At 42.0% G+C, this 23,347-nt stretch overlaps 1 protein-coding gene across 3 annotated transcripts in view; it reads left to right on the top strand.

The window, feature by feature from the left end:
• The window catches only part of igsf9ba (immunoglobulin superfamily, member 9Ba), a 71,311-nt gene that overhangs the window by 14,596 nt on the left and 33,368 nt on the right, over positions 1 to 23,347 (top strand). For all 3 annotated transcript variants that reach the window (XM_037122210.1, XM_037122218.1, XM_037122226.1), the window contains exons 2-4: positions 4,624 to 4,821; positions 13,958 to 14,104; positions 21,835 to 21,986. In XM_037122210.1, coding sequence (XP_036978105.1) covers positions 4,624 to 4,821; positions 13,958 to 14,104; positions 21,835 to 21,986 — 497 coding nt within the window. The remainder of the gene's footprint in view (positions 1 to 4,623; positions 4,822 to 13,957; positions 14,105 to 21,834; positions 21,987 to 23,347) is intronic.

Genomic DNA, 23,347 nt, shown 5'->3' with positions numbered 1-23,347 from the left:
CTCCTGTACTGAATTCGGCTTCAGGAATCTGAATTTGTAGATGCTGTTTAATTCGCCGAATCGCCACATCTCAAAATGGCAGGAGTCGGAATAAATAAGAAGCTCTCCTTGGGCAAAAGAGCCTTACTTGAAGAGTGCGAACATGCTGTATATCCACAGGAATCCATTTTGTTGTAATTGTGTTTTTTTTAATTAAAGATGGAAGTTGCACATTTGAGAGTCAGTATTGTTTCTCTGGACGTTGATGTTGGTCGATTCAGAAATATTCAGGAGGAAAAGTAACTGTGTGAGCTGTTTGATTTGGGAAAAAGTTAGAAATGAATCCCATTATCTTTTGTTCTGTTCAGAGGGTTGTATTCCCATTAAATGTCTCGACAAAACCCTGAAACAATCTGCTGCACAGATGATCAAAACATGCATGGCTGTTTAATTTGGAGTTTGCCAACTTTGAGGGCAAGATGTGAAATGTAATTAGTATTTATTCTGATTCCTCCTGCACTGCACGGTAACCGTTTTTGTCAGTGATTTATGAAATTTGATCGTAAAAAGATGCTTAAGTTGCTTCTCTATTTTTGGACTTTCTCTGTTGTTTGGAAGTGTTTACGCAGCACTCTGGTCCTGGCTTGTATGAGTTCATGGTGTCTTGTACTCCCATGTGGGCTGGGTTACAGTTATATGCATGAAACAGTTACACAAATTTCATTCTCATTTTCCGTGCGCTCACAAGATGCTTAAAGAACTAGTTATGGAGAAAAACTGCATTCTGTCAATGCTTTTTGTGAGCAATGTGATAGATCTGATAGACAGATTTCAAGACTAGTACATCATGCTGTATTTTAACGGGTCATCAGCCAAAAAGGACAGATACTGTAGGCTTAAATATGTATATTAAATTGTATTTTTCACTTTTTTTCTGACATGTTATGGGCCAAATGATTAATCAGCAGATTAATCAATGATAAATAACTGACTAACTCACTGTTGCCACCGCCTGTTTAACCTCTGCCAAGCAATGAGGAATTACCCCTCCTGTATTTTGCTTTTGTACATGAAGTGCCTGCCGTATAGATGATTTATCTGACAGGTGACTGAATTGTTACCCTTCAGGAATTCATGATCATGGCAGTAAATCCACTATATGCCGAGGGAGGATGTATAAAACATATTGGTCTTCTGGATTTATTAGCTGTCTGATTTATGCAGATCTGACTCGACAGATTTTCTACCTGTGCGACTTCGGTTGACATTTACGATGCCCAAGCAATCATCCCTTAACTATATCGATCCCTTTATCGCTACAGTTCTTTCTATTTGGAAGATCTTGAGCATGGACTCTTGTATAACATTTATGTCTTGTTGGGAGCATAAATATTTTCCCTGAATAAGCCCCCATAAACCCTACTGGGTCACTGTGTCTCCATTAAGGAAATGAAAAAGGCACAGGCAGTGACCAAGCCTATGCTGATTGTCCCCTCATGAGGATCCCATAAAGGAATCGGAGAATTATTAGCCCTCCAATATATTATGGCAAGTCTTTAAAGTCTTTTCTCTGAGACACGCTCCCAATGCCACCGCGATCCAAAAATAAAAAGCCAGCCTGAAACCCGAGCCTGGAAAACTTCTGCAACCTGAACTGTCTGCAGAGAAAACAATGGATTTCAGCAGCATTCAGTAGCAGGTTTTGAGCCTGTGCTTCTTGTCATGTGACTCTACTTACTCAAACCAAACAATGTGTCCAGTGTGTTTCATTATGGATGGGAGCCTGCTCTCTGTTTTCTTCTGAAAGCCATACAGCACAAGTGCTGGACCCATAAGCAAAGACAGAAGACACTCGACGTCTCTGTCATCCAACACATCTGGTCAGGTACACGAGTGTGTCCTCAACATCTACAACAGTTAGTTGGTCCTGGACTCGACTTCTGTCAGACTGCTAAGGGCTGAGACGCATCAGAGGATATTTGAGCTCGAGGTAGAGTCACAAAACTTTACAAGACATACAAATATACAGCACACAATAGTTCAAATAAGCAGGTATTAAGTGTTCCCTGATGCAGTCATTCTGTTTATCTGCTGATGTATATTCACTGGCCAATTTATCGATCTTACCAGGGCTGCCGTCAGGAGGGGAACAGCGGGGCAGTTGTCCCGGCCCCTGGGTCATGGGAGGGCCAAGAGAAAGCACCCTATCTGTTATGAATGGCCTTTGGATGTCATCTTGTCCTGGGCACAAGCAATTTTGGCGGGCCTGGGTCTAGTGCTTATAAAAATGTGGCTAATGTCATTTTTGATACAGTGAGATGTGATCTAAACTAAAAAAGGGGAGAGGGACAAAAACCGTCATCTTATTGTAAATAAGATGTTTAATAAGTTTCAGTTATTTTAGCCAAAACAGTGAAAACAGAGGGAGACCGCAAGCTTGGTGCTAACTTGGTGCTGTCCAAAGGCAGTGAAATGAACTCTAAAGCGTACGCATTTAACATAATAAACCTCAACAAGTTGCAGTTTTACAGGGATTTTGTGACTTTTTCTTTTCTTGTCCCCGGTCTTCAGTTGCTCCCAGTCTATAGGTTAAGCAAGCCAACAGGCTGCTAGCTGTAGCTCCTTATTTATCCCACACATGTACTTTTAATTTTTTCAAATACAACAAACCAAAAAGTCAGAATTTGTTAGAAATGAGGCAAGCTAGCTGTTTCCCCCCTGCTGCCAGTCTTTATGCTGTCTGCATCTGTACTCAAAGAAAAACGGGTGAAAGTGGTGCTGAAATCAGAAGTGTGCAGGACTACCCAGACAAACTGTGTACAGGACAGCATCAGACTTGGATCATACCATGTAGTGCTTCTTCCAAAATGTTCAACTATCACTTCAAGGCATTCGTGTCAGCATTCACTGATCTAGAATACAAACAGAATGGACTTTTCAAAAGAGCATTTAACAAGAAAAATTCAGAGCATATGCCTGCACAAACCCCTGCACGGGGCGCTGAAAGGAGTTATTATAATCTTTTTTAAAGGTGTTATAAATGAGGCTGCAATGGAGCGTGTTCAGGTGTGAATTTCAGGCTTGTTGCAAGCCTGAAAGGATTAGTTTAGCAGATTTCTGATTTTGTTGTGCTCATAACTGGATGGGACAGGTTTCCTCAGAAGCGCATTTAAAGGTCGTGGCTTGTACAGGTTGCAGGTCAGAGCATCAGGCCTGCAAAAAAAAAAAAAGCTCCCTGAAACATTTTTCTACCGGGCTGTTCAGACTCGGCTGGATGCATTTTGACGCGCTGTGCTGTTCCTGATCAAACATGACTCCCCCTCAGATTCATCTTAATGAAAAATGCTGCTTTATTACCGGCCATGATTTAGATTAATCAAATCAAATTAATGCTTGTAGTTTTGTTCTTTTCTTTGATGTACAGCCTCTTTGGCTTATAGTTGTCAATCAGCTCCACTGCTTGTAACATTCAGGGCCTGTTTGTCGGGTATTAACCCTGTTTTAGGTCAGCGCTCAGACTCGTGCAGCTTTTTGCATTCTCGTGCTGGTCATGTGCGGGTCACTGAGTCATGCACATGCTTTTGATATGTAGCAAGGCGTAGCTCTTTCTCCCTTCCTAACAAAGAGGCACATTAGCAAAAGCAGATTCCAGGACTGAGGCTCGTAACTGGCAGACCACATCTCCACTTTTAAAAAGTGTAATTTGATTAAATCTGCTCTGTTTCAGTCCAGAATCTGTGCCGGCTGAAACGAATAAAGTGGATTAACTCTGTCACAGGATGATGCAGATTAAACTGGTAAACACAATCACTAAGTGATGCATATGGGCCTGTAGGGGTGGAGGTTTATTTTTCAGACAGAACAACGGGTTGAAAATATTTGGGGTTTTAATTCCAGAGTGCAGAGGAGAAAAGGCGTTGGCAGTGGCGCTGGCGGGACGCAGAGCAGAGATAGTAACACTCGCGCTGCTCGAGCCCCAAAGTCCTGGTGTTATTTGTTCTTCGTGTAGAAAAATCAGCCCTGCTAATGCAAATGATGCTGCTAATGAAAGCGTTAAGTTATGCAGCTGGTGTTCCTCCGGAGTGATACGTCAGCATGTCTCTTGATCCCTGAAGCGATTTCCCCCCAGGACGAGGGCGGGTAGTCACGCTCGCTCTGACGGTGGAGATACAGCCGGTTCAATGAAAGCGGGGGTGGCAGCTGGAGAAAATCCATTCCCAGAGTGAGCGTTCTGCAGAGGCAGGTATGCCGACCTTTCAGTCATCTGATAGGTCAACGCTCGGCAGCGTGCCTGGACATTCGTGGCTGAGCGCCAGGCCTGGTGGTGCTCATAGTAAAGCTTATCTGAGCAGCAGCCAGCGATGATCAATGGAACCCCTTGGCAGCTCGTTTATAGTACAGTATGGCACAACCACAGAACACTTCACCAACAGATGCAGGTGACAGATGACGATGGGCTTCTCTGTGGGGAGATGAGGAACGAAGAGAGGGTCTACCCATGTACAGCCATCTATATGTAGGCCGTCTTGTGATTAGTCGATCACCCTTAACTTCCAACCGATTTTATATTTGTAAATCAGTCTCGGATGACTATGAGAAAACACCCCTCTTTCGTGGTAAACGTCTCCTCCTTCTTGCTTTCAGGTGCCCACGGAGTGAGAGAGGAGCCCCGGTTTGTGACGGCGCGCGCCGGAGAGAGCGTGATCCTGGGGTGTGACGTGTCCCCTCCCCTGGACGGCCAGCAGCCTCCCTATGTGGTGGAGTGGTTCAAGTTTGGAGTGCCTATTCCCTTCTTCATCAACTTCCGCTTCTACCCTCCTCATGTGGATCCAGAGTACACAGGTGAGATGTCTGTTAGATGTGGCGCAGACACAGCAAAGTACTCCAGCTCTGACAGGAACCCAGAGACATTGTTTTACCTGAAACAGATTCAGAGCTTCCCGCTTTTGAATGAACGAGCTTTGCATCCTGGCAAGAATCAGGATCAAGAGCTTCCTTTGTTGCAAAGTACAGTAAATCTGCTGGACTTTGTTTGGTTCACACTGCTGCAGATACAAAGTCGACAACCAACTTTCACTGTACGTGATGATAAATATTGACCGTTAAAGAGTGAAGGATGTCATCATTATCAGAACAAGAGGAGGACTAAATAATGATGATTTCTATAACGCACAAATAAAGTGATTCCAGTATGTTTTAAAGTTTTAAGAACTTTTTGATCATCATCAGGATGATATCACAAATCGCAGTTCCGTTAGACGGGGTAATCGTTACATGACTGAGCACGCACCACGGGCGTTTTCATCTGAATGGGTGGTAAGTATTTGGGCACTTAGCACACTTCCGAGTGCAGCTTTCAACACCGTAGACGTCGTGAATGCGCCATTTCCGTTGCCAGGTACATTCAAAGGAGTAAGGATCCTGGAGCTCTTCAGAAAAAAAAAAAGACTGACTTTCTCTTCCAGCATGACAGCTAACCGTTAGTGCTCTGACAGGTTGTGTCAGAGAGAGCCGTGAGCGTCATCCGCCATGACTCATAGGCTAGCAACAGCCTTGACGACACAGTGATTGATTGACCACATGCAGACATATCGCTGTTGAAGTCAGACTCAGGGTGCATTGTTTCGTTATGTATTGGTGCGGTGATGAGTGGGACAGGACACTAAAGGATTCCTGTTGTACTCTTAAGATTCTTATTATTAGTGTATTAAGACTAGTAGTAATGTGTAGTGTGGTAACTGTTCAGGACAGTCTTTTTGAAAGATGGTGGCCTACAGATTACTTACAGAATTAAAGCTGCTTCAACTTTTTGGGGTAAATACGCTAATGCGCTAGCAAATTGTAAAATGTACAGTATATAAGAAGCTACAGTCAGCAGCTGGTTAGCCCAGTGTGGGATTAAGACGAGAAACAAAGAGACACAGCTAGCTTCCCACCTGCACCTCTAAAGCTCACTAATTAACACATTATTACTCGCTTGTTTAATCCCTGTTAATTAGTGAGCTTAAGAGATGCTGGTAGGTGGATTTTGTTACGTTTGACTGGAGCTGGGCTAGCTGTTTTCCAGTCTTCATGCTAAGCTAAACCGTTTACAGGCTGTGGCTTCATATTTATGATACGGAACGTGAGAGTTGGTGTCGATCTTCTGATATTAATCGCACAGAATCTTGAACTGTTCCTTTAAAGTATAGGGAAGATTGCAGAGTTTATAATTTTTCATCAGCAGTTGCATCGTGGATCCCGACCAATAGTTCCCCTTTTTCAGAGAGTCTCAAATAGCTTAAATTGCTCTGTAAACATTTCTCTTATTATACAGGATATAGATTTCCCTGTTCCTGACCTAATTATGAGACTCTGGCTGGGACCGGAGCCATACTGCTTCGTACGTGTACCTCCCAATCCTATTTCATTGAGAAGATTGACCCGCAATTTCAGCCTGATCCACGTCATTTCCTTCATTCCCCTCAGAATGGCACTTCAGCTGTCGAGGCTTTACGTCTAACACATGGCACAGTACACCGAAGCCTTTAAGTCTTAAGAGAGAGAGACTTGGCTGTCTTTTTGCAAACCGTTCTGGTTCTTTAACTGCGCTTCTTCCCGTTCTAACATGGCGTTCGAGGGCTGCGTAGGGGCATCTGCTGCCTGTGTGTGCATATAGGGAAATAACTGTGTCTCAGCAATTTATGACTGCGCTGTACGTACATTCTTTCCTACACAGTCTGGTGACGATGCAGCACAGAGCGCGGACAGTATAGAGTCAACACAGTGTATTAAAACAACCCCACATGCTGTACATGTCGAAGCAGTGGTCACCAGGAAGTACTCTGATGATAAACCATGAAAATCCATAACCAACAAATGAATGGCGTTTAATGGAAAAATGACTGTCCTTATCTATTAAACCTGCATTAACTTATTGTTAAAACACCCAAAACATTGCTTATATTCTTCAGCCAACCCTCACTGATTTAACGGATTGGGATGACAAAATGATAGAAACACATCGGTGTAACATTCTCTCTGAAACAGTTTCACCAAAAAATAAACATCATAACCGCCTTGTAAACATGATTTAGTTTTAGATTTTAGCAAGATGAACCCAAAGAACTTCAAACTTTATTTATCCTTAGAGCTCCATGATTTAAGTTTAGCTGTCAACTATTAAACTAGTCAGTCAATAGATCCAGTCAGTTTTAGTAATCATGGTTTCTTTACTGTAAACTGAGTATCTTGGGGTTGTGGACAGAACATTTGTCACTTTGCGATTGAGCCAAACATTGATAAACATTTTCATCATTTTCTGACATTTGATAGACCAAACATTAACTGATGGATTAAGAAAAACCAACAGTGAAAATAGTCACGTTACATTCCTCCTTTAATTTACGTCCATAATATCAACTCTCTTTTAGCTCTGTTTTTAATCTCCACCACCTCTGGACTCTAGCTGCTAAATGCTCCACTATGTTCACCGGCTAGTCCCTGACTCTGTGTCTCTGCTGGACTATGTAACTTGCAGTGAGTTTTTTTATTTTACCATTTTCACTGAAACAGCTGCTGCTTGACTGAACGAAAAAACATCAGTGAAACCAAAACAATGAACAAGTGCAGTCAAAAACATCTTTGAACAGATACAAATAATTATGAATATTTGAAAAGGTTTCAATTTTGGTTGTCAATTTCTTCTTTCCAACACTTTTTTCTGAATGACTTCATCTAAAGAGAAACAAATGTGTCTAATGTTTACTACAGTGTTTCTGCTGTTCTCTAGCCAAGAGAAGAAAAAGTTGTAGCTCACTGATGTAGTTTCATAAATATCTAGAATGTTATGCTGGTAATGTGCTGTCAGTCTGGTTTTGTATAAAAGTTAGAAATTCCAGCAACATAAACACAACAGTGAAGTAAAAGATCTCCAAAGACGAATGATAATTCTTTGTTGACTCATCACAAGCGACCCCCTTTCACCGTTGATTCATTCTCAACATAAAAAACATCATTATAGCAGTTTTAAATTGGGGATAAGACTAAATATATGCGTCACACAACAGTGAAGTCTTCCTCTCCTTGCTTAGACGATCTGTTTGCCGCTGCCTTCACACAAGACTCCTTGCAGCAGGAAATTGTCTCTTCTGATGTTACTTCTGTGACAAGATGGCGAGCTGTCAGAATGGGGTCAGAATTATCCCTTCCTGTTCCCACCTCTTTACCATCACGAGACCTCCCGCTTGACCTGGTAATGTGCTGTGAAATAAAGGCAGAGCGCGGCTTGTCGGGAAGCTGGAGGACTCATCTCCCTCTTGAGGACAGATTTTTCTATTAATACAAATAAAATGAAAATGGTGTAAATAATACTGAATTCATTGAAATCCCCTCCCTGTGGGCTTTTCAAGCAGGGTCATCTCCGCAAATAAGACTAATGGCAGTGACTCACCGTCTGGGGAATCCTTCTTTTTTTGTGCTTCACAGTGGCTACTGTAGCTGCCGCCGGAGCGTTTCATTGTGTACTGTAACCTCCTGACGAGCAGCAGGGTACGAGCGAACCGCAGCGGGCTCTGGTAGCCATGTGGCGTGTCAAGTCCACCGTTTGAGGAATTACCAGCGAACAGATGCAGCATGAATATGGGCAGTGTCATTACATAGATTAAAGTTTGTTCTGGGGGAATTGCATGTTCAAGCGGTTTGGGGGTCGTGTAGCCTCAGAGCTCATTTTGGCCATTTTCCACCAATTGTTATCTCTCAGTATGAGTAAAGTTGGTGGAAAAGACTAAATGTGATATTATTCCATCACACAGCTGCTACCAAAAACAGATTATCCATGAATACTTCACTTACAATATGGACTAATCCAATTTTTTTTTTTTTTTTTTCACCAAGCACGGAAGCGCAGATTGCAGATTTTTAGTGACAGTAAATCCATCAGAGGGTCATTTTGTGCGGATCAGTGAGCATTACCATTGTTCGGTTTCCAGTCTTGCTAATTGTTCAGAGACCTACTGTATATTAATTTTAATCTGTGATTCAAGATTCCCAGAAATAGAAAATCCGCATTGAAACTCTGGTATGTCGTCCCCCCCTCCCATCTTGAGTTAGAAGTTGTGCAGATCCTTTCGCAAATCTACACTGGATCATTTAGCCCGTTTGTCCTGCGGCTATATTCAAATTACAAGCATTTAAAAACATCTAATTTTTTGGTGCCCAATGACACAATCAATAATTCAGATGTGCAGCTTGTGAAATTTTAAGTGTCAGATCGTAACGCTTTGGGACAAAGCTACTGTAAAACTGAACATCGCTCTCAGCAACAACTTCAGCTGGAGCACGCAGATGAATAATATGTGTGTGAAATTATAACGCATATTTCTTTCAGGAGTTTTCCCGGCTACAGGCTACAGGATATTAATGTAAAAGTTTTTTTTTTTTTTTTTACTATTAAGGGAACAAGGGAGTTGATGAGTATGTGAACATACAGGATACAATGTTAAAAGGGTTTTTTGTGGCTTTGTCTTTTACTTATTGTGCCTCTGCGCTGGCCGTAGCTCAGGTCAGAGGCTTTTGTTTATTGGGTTGTCCATATGTTATTCTTGTGAACATTTTCTCCAGATTTTGTGGAAAAGCCTGCACGGACTCAAGGATGAACTGAGCAGAATTTGGTGTTCAAAGTCAAGGTCACTGTCACTGCCTGACATATCTCATGAACACATGGAGGGGATGTCTTCAGATTTATCACATGGGCTTTAGGATGAATTTATTAGGTGATTCAACATTTCATATCAGAGTTATGATGAAATCGACACAAATATCTCATAGGAATAAATGATGAAGTGATGACATTTTGTGAATGAAAAGGTCACAGTCAGTCTCACTGTGACATAATAATATTCTGCAAAAATATTAAATATAAATAAAAAAATAAAAATGTTCTGGCTGTTATGTAACGCCACTGCTCAAGGGCAGCAACTTGTTATTCTGATTTATTCCAGAATTAGATTGCTTGCAGAGTAGCACATTAGCAGGTAGTAAGTGGCATCACTGGTGACATTTTTATCTTAACATGCCATGGTGAGAAAAATGCTGTAGATGAAGCTCCTCAGTCATCCAGGTGCCATATCGTAGGCAACTAACGAGGTCACACCAGGACCCACGTGGCCCCTAACGACCCACATGAACTCTGGTTGGGTCAACGACTCACACGTGACCTTAATGACTCACCCAACCAAGTTTAAAAAAACTTGCAGCTGCCCTCCAGCTACTTAGAACTGAAGAAAGCCTCTTGGATAAGAGGTGAAAGTCCAGTTACCTACGACAAAGCACTCGGAAGTAAGAAAAAACAGTGTTTGCATCACATTGTGTTATTCATGTTTGTATTGTGTTCTGACCGATACAATATCTTCCACGGGCAAACAGAATGACAAACTGGTGGGAAAATGGCTGAAAGTCGATCACTCCATCAGTATCTTAACAGGATACAATATAAACCCTAATTAATGCAATTTTACAAACTGAAAAGAAGCTTTACTTCATTAACAAACCACTAAAACTCAATACATAAGCTTATAAGTGTTTGGTTTGACGAAGAGGCTAGCTATGCGGTAAATTCAAAGACAAATGTAACTGATTGCTAATTGGTATTACTATATTGTTGGATTCACTGCAGTGTTGGTAGGATGAACAGAGCTGCAGAGCCTCGTGTGATTCTGACTGAGGTCACGCTATGTGAATTATCTCCTTACGTGTTCGGAGACATTTGTTAAGATGTGAAACCAGTTAGAAACAACGTGCAGCTCCTTTTAAAAAACACAAGCCAGATAGATTGTGTGAGTGTTCTAATTGGATTTAGTTTTAATGTAATTGTCAGCAATTGGAGGCTTAGTTGTTTGTTCACACTTCTGTAGCTCTTGTCAGCAGGTGGGTGACATCGCAGCTGTCAGACGTCCCTGAGATCTTTGAATTAAAATAAAGGAGGATTGATTCCAGCGTTCGTGTTTTTTTTTTTTTTTTTTTTTTCGCACTCGGGGGGATTACAGTCTAACAATGACATGAAGTGCATTATAGTGAGCGTCTGCTTTTTGATTTTATTTCACCTGAAACCAAAAGCTGAGTACTTTGAGGTAACCTAATTGGCTATCTTTAGGACCTGAAGTTGTCTTTCTGCGTGCCTCACCAAGTCTGTCACTCTGTCGTCTTTAGCGTTTCCTCTTCTGTCTGACAGAGCTCGTGATGTGATCTGAATGAGGTGTTAGCTCGTCTGTTTTCACAGTAGACAGAACCCTGTACTGTGCAAGTGGTGTATGCCCCGGGGGCCGGTCCTGACGTGGATACAGTGCTGTTAACTCTGTTTACAGCAGCACCCTCTCACTCTTTGACAAATGGGAGCCGAGGTTGATCCCTACCCTTCACGCCGCCACCCTCCCCACTCAGCACTTCAATGCCCCGGCAAAAAATAGACCTGACTTTTTAAAGACAAGCTACCTTTTTACTGCAAGACTGCAGTCCCCAGTCCTCTCTCTTCCTCTTTGCTGTATTGATTTTCTGCTAACAAAAAAAAAACCAAAACAAAAACCCCTCAGTTCTCTACCCCAGCTATGGCAGTGATCCCCTCCCAAACTATTGCATTTATATACAATGCTGGAGGAGCAATTCGGCACTCAACGTCAATACATTTGCCTGACAGTCATCCTGAGGTAACAGGAAACAGTGCTTACAGTACATCTACACATCAAAGTTTGTAAAAATGCTCCGTCGGAGAACACTCGTCAGACGGAGCAGAAGCGAATGTTTTAGTCTGCTGGGCTGTCAGACGCAGCCATGTGAGCAGCGGGGCTGCCGGCTTGAAGACAGACAGCTTAGCAGCTGAAGATTTCACCATGCCTGGTTTCCTGAACTCCTCTCATCCCTTGTGATTTCCTCCTTTTAGAATTCCAATTTATCCTCAGCCTTGAAGAAAAAAGGGAAGTGGAGATGGAGAAGTTGAATAAGAAATAGATGATTTCCTATGAGGTGGAAGGCTGGTCTTTTTTCCACAGAGACACCAAATACTTTATTTTAATCCATCTGAAGGTCTGGCTCCGAGGTACTTTTATGTCTAAATCCCAATCCTGGGAGGTAACTGCTTCGCTTTCAAGACAGAGTTTTTGGTTAAATATTGGGATGTTTAATCGGTTAAAAGAAAAGTTTTAACTTTTTTTTTTTTTTTTGCTTTCTTGCTCAAAGTTGGATGGGAACATCACCTCCACATCTGTCTGCACCTCGGAGATGGTTAGCTTAACTTAACGTTAGCTGACTGTATAGACTGGAAGTTGTGGTAAACATGCTGGCCTGGGTCTGTCCAAATCACCACACAGTAAACAATAAATTAACATTTTTGTATGTTCGGTTCCCTTATTTTGAAGTCAATTAGAAAGCATTTACATATCTTAAACCAAGTGGGACATTAAACGTCATCACGCCAAACACGGAGACGCATCTGATCGCTTTTCTGTCTTTACTGCCCTTAATTGCAAACTACTCTAGCTTTAGCTTTGCAACGTGTAAATCTATCTATAGTCAAGTGTGTTTTGTAGTAAGAAGCTTAATGGCGGTGATGTTGAAATCATGCAACCACAATGTAATCTGTTTATAGCCATAAGCTTTTTACCTCTGGCGATCCCATTAACACTTCAAAAGTAATAAAAAGTGGTGTTCATTTTGAAGATTATCTGGCTGAACAAACGTCTAAAATAACATAAACTGGCTTTGGATCTTATTTTCTGCAATAATCCAGAATACAATCAATACATTCCACAGGATTTTTGTGCAGGGAACCAAGGGGATGCTGACTTCAGGGTTAACCTGCATAAATACATCATCCCTGCATCAGTTTATAGGAAAACATTCATGTTTTATTGCTCTCAGTTAGATGTGAAGCTACATCTCGGAGACAGTTAGCATAGCCTGGAGCTGGGCGCTAGGGGAAGCAAGCTAGCCCAGCTCTGTCCAAAGGTAACAAAAACAACTTACACTCATTAATGTTGTGTATCTCATTCCCACATAGCAAGATATATTGTGTTGAGCTTTAAAGATGTTGGGCAAATGATGTTATCTTTCAACAGAGCTAGGCTAGCAGTTCCTCCCTGTTTCCCGCTTCCCGCTAAGCTAACAACCTCCTGTCTCTAGCTTAAAATTTGCTTTAAAGACGTGAGAGTGGTACCGATTATCTCATCTAACCATTGTCAAGTGGTCAAGCGTAACTCCCAAAATGTTAAAATAGATTTTTCTGAATCTACAAACTGAATTCTTCTGCTAACAGTCATGTCGGTTTGGGCATCTAGAGTTGACACGCTCTTTGTATCCGTCTGTGTTTCCTCCAACAGTCCAAACACTTGGACGTCAGCCTGATTGAAGGCCTCTAAATTGCCTGTAGGTATGACTGTACAGTAAGTATTAGGGATTGTCTGTCTCTGTTAACTCTGTGAGAGACTGGCAACCTGTCCAGGGTGTTTTCCTGCCTTCCATCCAGCGCTTGGAAAGGCTCCAGACTGCCACACTCCCTGAATAGGAAGTAGCAAGTGAAAAAAATCAGGAGAACAGGCTGGTGCTTATTTTACTGACTAGTGGTTCAAAGTGTGAGCTGATGGAGCCCTTGCAAAGAAAAGGAAAAATGGGAGAGGCAAAGATTCATATAATGTTGCACTTTAATCTTAATAACGTACAATACTCGCTGGAAGAATATCTTTTATTTGTCTTTTGAATCTCTTCAAAGACTAACAGAGAAACTATTTTTAATCTGGCGTCTGATGAAAAATGTTACACCGTGACTCTACTGAAGGAAATCTGTTTGACGCTGCGAGAAGAAAAAGGTTGAAGTAAAACACTTCACCCTCAACTGCTATGACACAGTCCATCTCTGTGGCGACCAGAGTTGCTAGGCGTGGGTTTAAATGAGGACTAGGACCAACGCACGGTGGTAAATTGTGTGGTTTTTCATCCCCTCTGTCTGCAGGTAGAGCCTCTCTTCACGGGAAGGCCTCCCTACAGATTGACCCCGTGCGCTCCGAGGACCAGGGCTGGTACGAGTGCAGGGTCCTGATGCTGGAGCAGCAGTACGACACCTTCCACAACGGCAGCTGGGTGCACCTCACAGTCAATGGTGAGTCACCCGCCCTCAGCGCCTGTTCCCTGACCCGGGAACACGTGTGGCTGTGAGTGGAAAGAAAAAAAAAGAAAAAAGGAAAAAAAAAAAAGGAAATGTGCGTCATACACTGAAGCTTCATTTGTCATATTCTTACATTTTCTAGGGGACATTTTGAACAACACGCCCGGGTTGTCTTAAAATTAAGAGCACAAGCAGTTTTGTTAGCTCCTGATTGATTGCGGTGTACAAAGTCTTCTTGTACTCGCTGGGCTTTTACTACCATGACAAACACCCTGATTCATGCCCCGTGTCTTTGGTTGAGCACAGTGTCCGTCATTCTTTTTGTGCTTAGTAAAATTAAAGAAACTAATCACCCATTGCAGACCTACAAACAGCCCTTTGGTCACACCCAGGAATTAAGTGTTGACTTTCCAGTCCTGTTAGTTACAGTTTATAAGAGGGCCGCACCATCAATCAAGACATTACCAAAATTGCAATACAGCCAAGTGCAGAAGTTGTAATTTTTTTATGTAAAGGTAAAACGGCGTTATAATGAAGTACTACGGTGCTGCAGAGAAGCTCTTGCCAACAAATCTTGTTCTCAGTTTCTTTGGCACGCATCCCAACATTGTCGTGATTTTAATAGATTTTCACAAAAAACTGATCGTTCCCACTAATCGAGGATCACATTGCAATCATATATCTGTCAAAATCACTGCAATCTGATTTTTCTTTTTTCACCACATCCTGATGATGCAGCCCCTAGTTTATAATCGTCTCTGTTTCCAATCTGATAGAGTGGTAGTTAGATAGTCAGTCAGTTTTTTTTTTTTTTAGATCGTTCCTGCAGCTCCTTTTCAAAAAAAAAAAAAAAAAAGGGGGGGCCTGGGGTAAGAAGGGATGAGAGGCTGGTTAGGAGAGAATTGATTGTGTCCTGTTTAAGGCGGTTCCGGCAGGGATCGTCTGTGATAGTCTGAGAGCTATCAAACTGATGACCAGGCGGAAAAAAAATCTGCACCTTTTGCATTTCCCAGGAATGCCCCAGTGGCTCAGAGAATCCTATGTGAAGTGTGCCTTCACATTGTTGCGGTGCACACCCGAGACTGCCGAGGCAATGAGGCCTTTTTGTGTTTTAACGTGGTTTTCTGTTTCATGTGAGGAAAATGCTTTTCAGACAGATATTATATTAAGCTGCTTCAAATGTTTGGCAAGCAATTGATTATTAAACGGCGGGTTTGCAGACTGCATGATGCAGCAAAAAAGTAAATGCAGGGGATTCTTGTGTCACCGCGTTCTCTGCATTTCTAAGTTAGCTTTTCATGTCAGGGTTAATGTGAGTGCGTGGATGTTTTTTCTTAACAGGCGTGTGAAAAGAGAGGTTCAAGACAACAGTGGTGATTTTCTCACGTTAAAACTTCACGGGTCGCTTTCACGGCTACGGATGCTACTTCTTTGCTCCATGGTGGGAACTTTCGAAAGCACATATTTAACACTCAGGATTCAGACAGTCAGCTAAAATGCTGTGCAGCAAATTTCCAGAACTATGTAGTAAATAGTGGCTCGTTTATTTAGCGCGCAGTCTGCTGCTGGTTTGTGAGCAGGATTACACAAAAACTACTGAACGGGATTTCCAGAAAACTTGGATGGAGGACGTGTCTCTGCCCGGATTAGACCCCGTCACCTTTTTGGTGCAGATCTGGCTGAAAGGATGTTTCTCCCTTTCTTTAAACTACGGCAAGATGAGGTGTTTTTTATTGTCGTTGCTGGAAATCTGATTGCGTTCCCAGCATTTCTGTCTCCGCTTTCATGTAACCGGTTGACATGAGTGTGTGACTCACGCCTATGAAATGAGACGTTCGAGCCAAAAGTGGTGATTTTTCCCGTGTTAAAGCTTCACAGGTCTTCGACTTCAGAAAGCTGTAATCCTCTGTGTTGTTGGAGAGAGAGAGAGAGAGAGAGAGGGAGAGTTCTGCGAGCAAAGTCCTGTCAAGCTCATTCACATGTATATTTTTGGCGCTTATGAGTGCCGCGCGAACCTCATGCATATTCGATTCCATCGTGCATATGTTTCACAATGGATGCAACTCTCTCGCGTTTGAATAATGACTACAACGTTCCGTATGCGAAACACTGTGTAAAGAGCCATTTATAAAGTCCATTGCGCGGCATAATCACCGTGGAATGAGAAATGCTGATCGGTATAAATGCTTATTATCAATGCACAACATAATGTTTTTCTTTGCTGCATGCTGGTGTGGTTCGTTTTATATATATATATATTTTTTTGCCGTCACACACTGCCAATTACTCCCCGTCGGCGTGTTCAGCGTGGGGCGCCTTACATCAACACTGACATGAGAGCGTCTCATTGTGTGCGTTTGTATGCGGCTAAATGAGATCTCTGTCTGCTGCTTGAAGTCTGCGGCTGAAGAGTGAATAGGTCGTAACTCTGCTGTCACCTGCACGCTCCTCGTGAAAAACCGTCTGTGGGCGTGCATGAGTGTGTTTGTGTTTGTGCATCAATGTTTTGTTGTGTAGGCATACTGCATCTGTGTAGCTTGCCTCATCAGTATTCACTCTTAACTTCACCGGCTCCCTCCCTCCCTCTTCTGCCCTCCACCCCTGTCAGGCCTTTCAACAGAAACGGAGCTCTTTGGGCTGTAGCAGAACTAATAATATCCCTGAATGTCATGTGCATTCGGCGCATTAAGCGACGGCATTTTACATGACCTCATGCATGTAATGTGTCGCGCGATAATGATGCGGTAAGCCGGTTGTTTGTACGTGTTTAAACTGGAGCACATATTTATTTATTTTTCTTTGCCATTCAAAGACAGATATTCATAGGGATATATATATATAAAAAAAAAGCAGCAGTTGTCGCAGAGTCTAGAGCTCCAAAGAGGGAATTCATATGAAGACTTTATGCTACTGTCGTCCTCTAAATGGGTGTCTGTGAGGGAAGCAGGTGCCATGTTCGTCTGGCCTCCGCACAGACACTATAAGGGCACCCATTTCCTTTGGCTGTTGGTATTTGCATACACTCCTCCTTTGAGTTCCTGTTTGCTGGCCTTAACTTCCTGCCAAGCGGACAGGGAATTCGTGCCCACTCAGTGGCAGGTGTCAGATGGCAAGGCCTTGTGCCCGAAAAAGACACTAAGGCCACTCTCTCTTTCTCTGCCCTCCCTCCTCCTCATCCTCTCCTCTCCCATCTCGTCTCCACTGTCCTCCCCTTCTCTTCACTCTTCAAGCCTCAGCAAGCCTTTCAGAGGTCCAAAATACGCCTTCGCACCAGCATTTTGTCATGATTTTAACTTAACCATCTACACTGAAACATGGGAAAAAAACAAAACAACAGACCCTGCCACTGTGCCACTGGGTTACTGATGGGCTGGCATTTAGGGCTCATTTGGTTGACCCGACCGGGGCCCAAATGCCAACTCGTTTGTCCACCAGCCCCATATATCCTCCATGTGTGTCTGCCCTTGTCAGTCACCATAACAGGCCCACTGTGGCTTCAGAGTGGAGCCCCTGTGAGCGATCATCATTAGGCAGATTTAGATAATAGGTAGCAATTGCTCACACGGGCTGATGTATCAACCCGGTAGGGACACGTGTGTCGTCCACCCAGACAAATGAAAGAACTCTTCAATCTGAATCCAGTGGGTTATTATGTTTTGTTTGTCAGCAGGATTACAGAAAAACTACTGAACAGATTCCGACTAATCTTGGATGGACGATGGGTCTCAGCCCAGAATAGACCCCACTAACTTCTGGTGCAGATCTGGATAAAAGCTCAGATCCAGCATGTTTCTCTGCTGGATTGAAAAAATAAATAAATAAATAAATAAATAAATAAATAAATAAATACATACATACATACATACATACATACATACATACATACATACATACATACATACATACATACATACATACATACATACATACATACATACATACATACACACACATACATACATACATACATACATACATACATACATACATACATACATCTGATGACCCTTAATTATGGTTAAGCAGTTATGGATCCAGTTTGACATTGGATCAGCCTTGGCTGAACTAAAGGGGACTGGTGGGCCTTGGTGTTGGTATGTGCTCTACTTCTATTCAGTTTAGTTAACTAGTACCTTTCACAATAATGTTCAGATCAATTCTGAAGTCATAGATCCAATTTGGCACCTACTAACATTAAAGTACCAGAAAAGGAAACACATATGGACGCTTCTTGTTATCTAAAGTTGGTGGTTCAGTCCGAGGGAAGATTGGTACGCTTAAACATGTGAAAAACTGTGAAGTTAGATGGTAATATGACCGACCTAATCCTCCCATTTGTGTCAGCAAGAATTTCTAACTTGCCTGTGACACAGTGATCACAACCAGTTTGTGTGGTTTGAAGAGGGAGGTAGGACACCAGTGTGTCGGAGAGAGGGAGTAAGTTATAAATTATTATAATCCAGATCCAGAGGCACTCAAAGCCTCCTTGAGTGCCTCTTTCTTCTCTGCAACCGTTTACACTGAAACACACGTTTGAGGCTCATGATGTAAAATCAATGAAAAATGTGTAGTCTATGTAGCCGCACTCTCCGAGGAGCGGAGACGAGAAAAGTAAGACCGGGCGAGGGAATGAAACGATACAGACGCACTCTCGAGTTAGTGAGCAAATAAGAGCGGATGTAAGCCTTCAAAGAACGGGCCGAACGCGGCGTCTGAGCATCCAGGCCATCTGCCGATGCGCTGTGTGGTCTACAAAGACGAACAGTGGGAGTGCTGGATCTTCAAGCAATCTTTTAATGTATATAATTGATGAAGAGCTGCAGTAAGTAGGGCGAAAATGTGAGGCTCAGCTCACTTTTTTTTTGTGGAGCAACTCCCAGGTTTCCCAGCCCGATGACACTTCCTGCGTGACGAGCCGTACCTGATGGCGTGGAACAACTCCCAGGTTGACCAAAGCACCTGCTGTTGTTGCCGCCATGTGTGCCACCTATTTCCTGTCATCTGATGCTTAGTCCCTCGAGAGAAATCTGAATTAGGATTAGAATTCATGTCTTCACTTTTACATTAGCGGATTCAGATCCTGTAAAAGTACCAAAACAGTAATTTAGACAAGAAGTGCTGCTGCTAACAACTCATAGACAACTTGACAAGACGCCCCAATGAGAAACTGAGGCAGTTAAATTGGGATCCAGTGTTTTTAATCCGGTGGTTTGACGTGGTCAAAGGTTCTTTGTGTGTCACAAAACAACATCCCTTCAAAGATTAGCTTATAGCTGGTGACATTAAAAGAAGATACAGAGTTTTAAGGATAAAGATAAAACAATCTTATGTGCACATTTGAACATGGAAAAACTTCAGCTTCCTCTTAGAGGCAATTTGTGGTACAACACAGAACATAAAGCTGAAAATGATCTGTAGCAACCATCATAAATGTCATCACAGTCCAGACAGCCATTTAAAGTACAGTACATGTCAATACCTGCATGCCAACAATCATCATAAAAATGAATAGATAATGAGTATGATGCACATCCCGTATGTATCCATGTATTTCCCATCCAGCGGTTCATATGTTTTTCCCCCTCAAAAAATTTAAAAAGTGAGTAACTTATTCTGTCAGATACAGTAGTGGAGTAACAAGTGCAGTACTTTGCTCTGAATGTCAGCAGGATTGAAGTATAAAGTAGCAGAGAATGTAACTATAATGCAAAGTACAAGTATCTCAGTTTGTCCTTGAACACACCAGATGAGTGAATGAACTTAGTCAAACCAATTAAAATCAATTAATTGTATCTTAAGATGAAAGCACAAACTCATAGTGAAGCAACTGCCCCGTCAGCTCCACGAGCAGGAGACACACAAACCAGTCATGCATTTTATTAGAGTCTCCATTATTCTACAGTATCAGATAATGTAATGACTGTTGGGGAGTGAGAGGGCAGTATGGACAGGCAGATGTCTAAATGTGCTAATTGGGCGATTTGTTTACTCCATGCCAGGTGCTTGTGTGCAGTCTGAAGCATGGCAGCACTCCCAGCGGCGAGCGGTGACCCACTTGTATAGCGGCGCCTTTTTTTTCTTTAACTAAACACAGTGGCACTATTTATAATCAAAATATTATGTTGAAAACACTGGAAGCAGCTGGTGGAGGAAACTACAGTTTATTGGCCTGCAGTAGGTGGTGAAGAGCTCCCCTGTGGCTGTTAGTGCAGCTCGGAAACATCAGGTGGAAGAGCAGCGATGCCACTAAGTGGTTTATTTAGGCTCGCTGGTTTCGAGCTCTCACCGAAACTGTGTTATCTGAACAACCTCTGTACGAGGGTATTGTTCATCCCGCCTTGTGTTCTGGGAATGGGCTTTAATCGTGGATTCGTAGGGCTGAATACTGTCAGACAACCTTGCTGTTGATTTGTCCTGCTGGCCAGCTACGGTACTACAGCAGTTTTACATCCTGATCGATCTTGAAGGCATCCACAGTCCACACTTCTAATCAGATCATATAGATCACAGTATTTAATGTCATCTTACTGCTGTTTGTAAACTTCACATAACCTCATAGACAAGCAGATCTGCACTATTTGAACATAACCTGGAGTGATGAGAGGGTAATGCTGATTGGAGTAATTATTTGATTTGACTCTTCCTTGGCTGATGTTTTTGGAATAATGTGAGTCATGGCTGGAATTACCCAATGGCCAGAATTAATGTCAGCCCTGCAAGTTTCTGCAAAACCACAAATAACCTCAAACTTCATGTCTTTTCAGGTTTAATGTTTCTATTTCCATCTCATCACAACGCTGTGTTTATGCACTTGGTTAGCATGAGGAAAGCATCATGGTTTGGCTTAAAATACCTGTTTCGGTCGCCAAAAAAGATAGATGGAGATGGTTTTGGTAGGACAAGTGTCCGCAAAAATATCCAGTGGTACGAATCGAGCTGCAGTTGGCTGTAATAATTCCACCACCATCCTCGCCACCTCCTGAAATCAGCTAATAAGCATATAATTCAAGCATGAAATACCACATTGGGTCCAAATGTTAACCTTGGATGTTAGTGTGGTTTGCAGAAACAGTAGCTGCTAAATGCTGAAAGAGTTTGTTTGAAATTTGAGGAGAAAGATTCTGCAATTTAGATTTGTGGATTATGATTGCGATATAGATAACTTGTGATATTATATAGTATGTATTATATGACCTGATCTCCCCTTCAAAAAATCTCCAATCTCCAGTTTGTGCAGTTCTAAACCTTCCTCGAGTCTTTGGGTTGATGTGGACCATGAAAGTAATTTTAATTTGAAAGGATTCCATTTTAAAACCCAGTTCTAACAACACGTGCATGGCCAGAGTCTTATGTTAGAATCTATGATCACAAATCATTAATTGTTCATTGAGCCAACATCTGCTAATTGAAGTACAGTTGAGGCTGGTGCGAATGTCCTTACTGTAGTTTTGTAGGTATTTCGGTCGTAAATCAAAGTTAAGTGTTTGACCTGATGATGCCATTAGATGAAAAGTCAGAGGAATCACCAAAGTCAGCACAGTACCAAAGTGGAGGACAGACAGACATTTCCATCCTACAGAGAATCTGGCATAACTAAACATCTATGTAAAGCTTTAAACCAAAACGTAGCCTTAAAAGATGATAGAAGACAGGACATTCATGCAGTATAGTGATGGCTGTTTATCTGAATGTCGTAATGATTCGTGTTCTCGCTTCCTCCGCAGCCCCACCTTCATTTACAGCGACGCCGCCACAGTATGTGGAGGCGAAGGAAGGGGGAAGCACTCTGCTAAGCTGCTCTGCCCAGGGAAATCCAAAACCAATGATCAGCTGGCTGAGGGAGGGGGAGGAGCTCGCCACCAACGCAAAATACACGGTGAGAACGGTCACGAATAACGGGAGTAATTCTGACTTATGATTGTGTTCAAATATAGAAGCAGGGCTTGTGCACAGATGGTGTCATCCACAGAGTCCATCTGTACTGCAAGTATGTGGAGAACTGCGTCTCACTGAGGCTGATGTCAGTTTGTTCTGTTGTTGTGCTGAGAAGACAAATCATATCTTTTGGTGATAAAACCTCAGTCGACCTCTCAAACACATGATTCATGAGGTTTTACTTGATTATATGCCGCAGGAGTCAACCACTTTATATTACGGTAAAGATATTCACTGTTAACTAATTGCTTATAAACATCAATGTTATAGAGCTTCTATTAATGAAATGCCTCCGTGATGATAATCTACAACTACTAGGCCTTTAACTTTGTATCAATAACCTCATTATTACTGCTGACTAATAGTGAGTAAGGAGTTGTAATAAGAATGAGGCTCTTCACATGCTTTATTTCTTATCTTATCTCATCTGATAAGGGCATTATCTCTTGATAACACATCATAGATATGGTCTGTTCTTGTGTAAAAGTGTTGATAGTGTCCAAATAACTGTAGATTAAGACTCAGAACATGTTTCTCCATCCAAAGTGAGGTTTTACTCATAACTATTACACTAGTAGTTTGCATGCTCTACTCTTAAGCAATAAGTTATACTTAAATATTAAAACAGTGATTTTCTTGACTTAAATATCAAAAATACACGTTCATGTAAATACATATGTTCACATGTATGTTTATACTGTATACTTTGGGTCAAAAGGTTGTCATCCAGGCTGATTATTGAATATGGTATTCAGCATTCAGTGTTTTATTTTTATTTTTTTTTAAATCTGATTTCTAATAAAGCAAATTAATTGAGAAATATGCTACTTTGGCGCTGATGCAGCAATCTGCTAAATGAGAAGTAACTGAAGTTATCAAATAAATCGAAGGGAGTAATAGTACACTAGTTGTCTCCAGCATGTAGTAAAGTAAAAGTATAGTACTTGAGTGAATATGCAGTTAGTTACGTTCCATCACTGCTCTTAGTCAGCGGCCTGGTTGTTATAGAATAGAGAGATCTCGTATGTGTTCTGTGATATAACTGGTATTAAACTTGTTTCAGGGATAATAATGCAGAAGAAGCTTCAAACACATTTGAGGGATTGTTGCAAGATTTACGAGTGCATCAGCCAATGTATTGAGTTTTTTTACAGTGACGAATAAAGAGCCATTATGCTACAACTATACATGCATCGAAGCAGCTAGCTGATTAGTACTGATGCCCCTTTATGACCTACAATAGCAATGAGAGCATTCTTAATGCCCGCAGCCGGGTCAGACTCAAAATTAAAACTTTTTTTG

The sequence above is a fragment of the Acanthopagrus latus genome, chromosome 2 (assembly GCF_904848185.1).
Source record: "Acanthopagrus latus isolate v.2019 chromosome 2, fAcaLat1.1, whole genome shotgun sequence".
Lineage (NCBI taxonomy): Eukaryota > Metazoa > Chordata > Actinopteri > Spariformes > Sparidae > Acanthopagrus > Acanthopagrus latus.
This window is presented reverse-complemented; position numbering and strand designations above follow the sequence as displayed.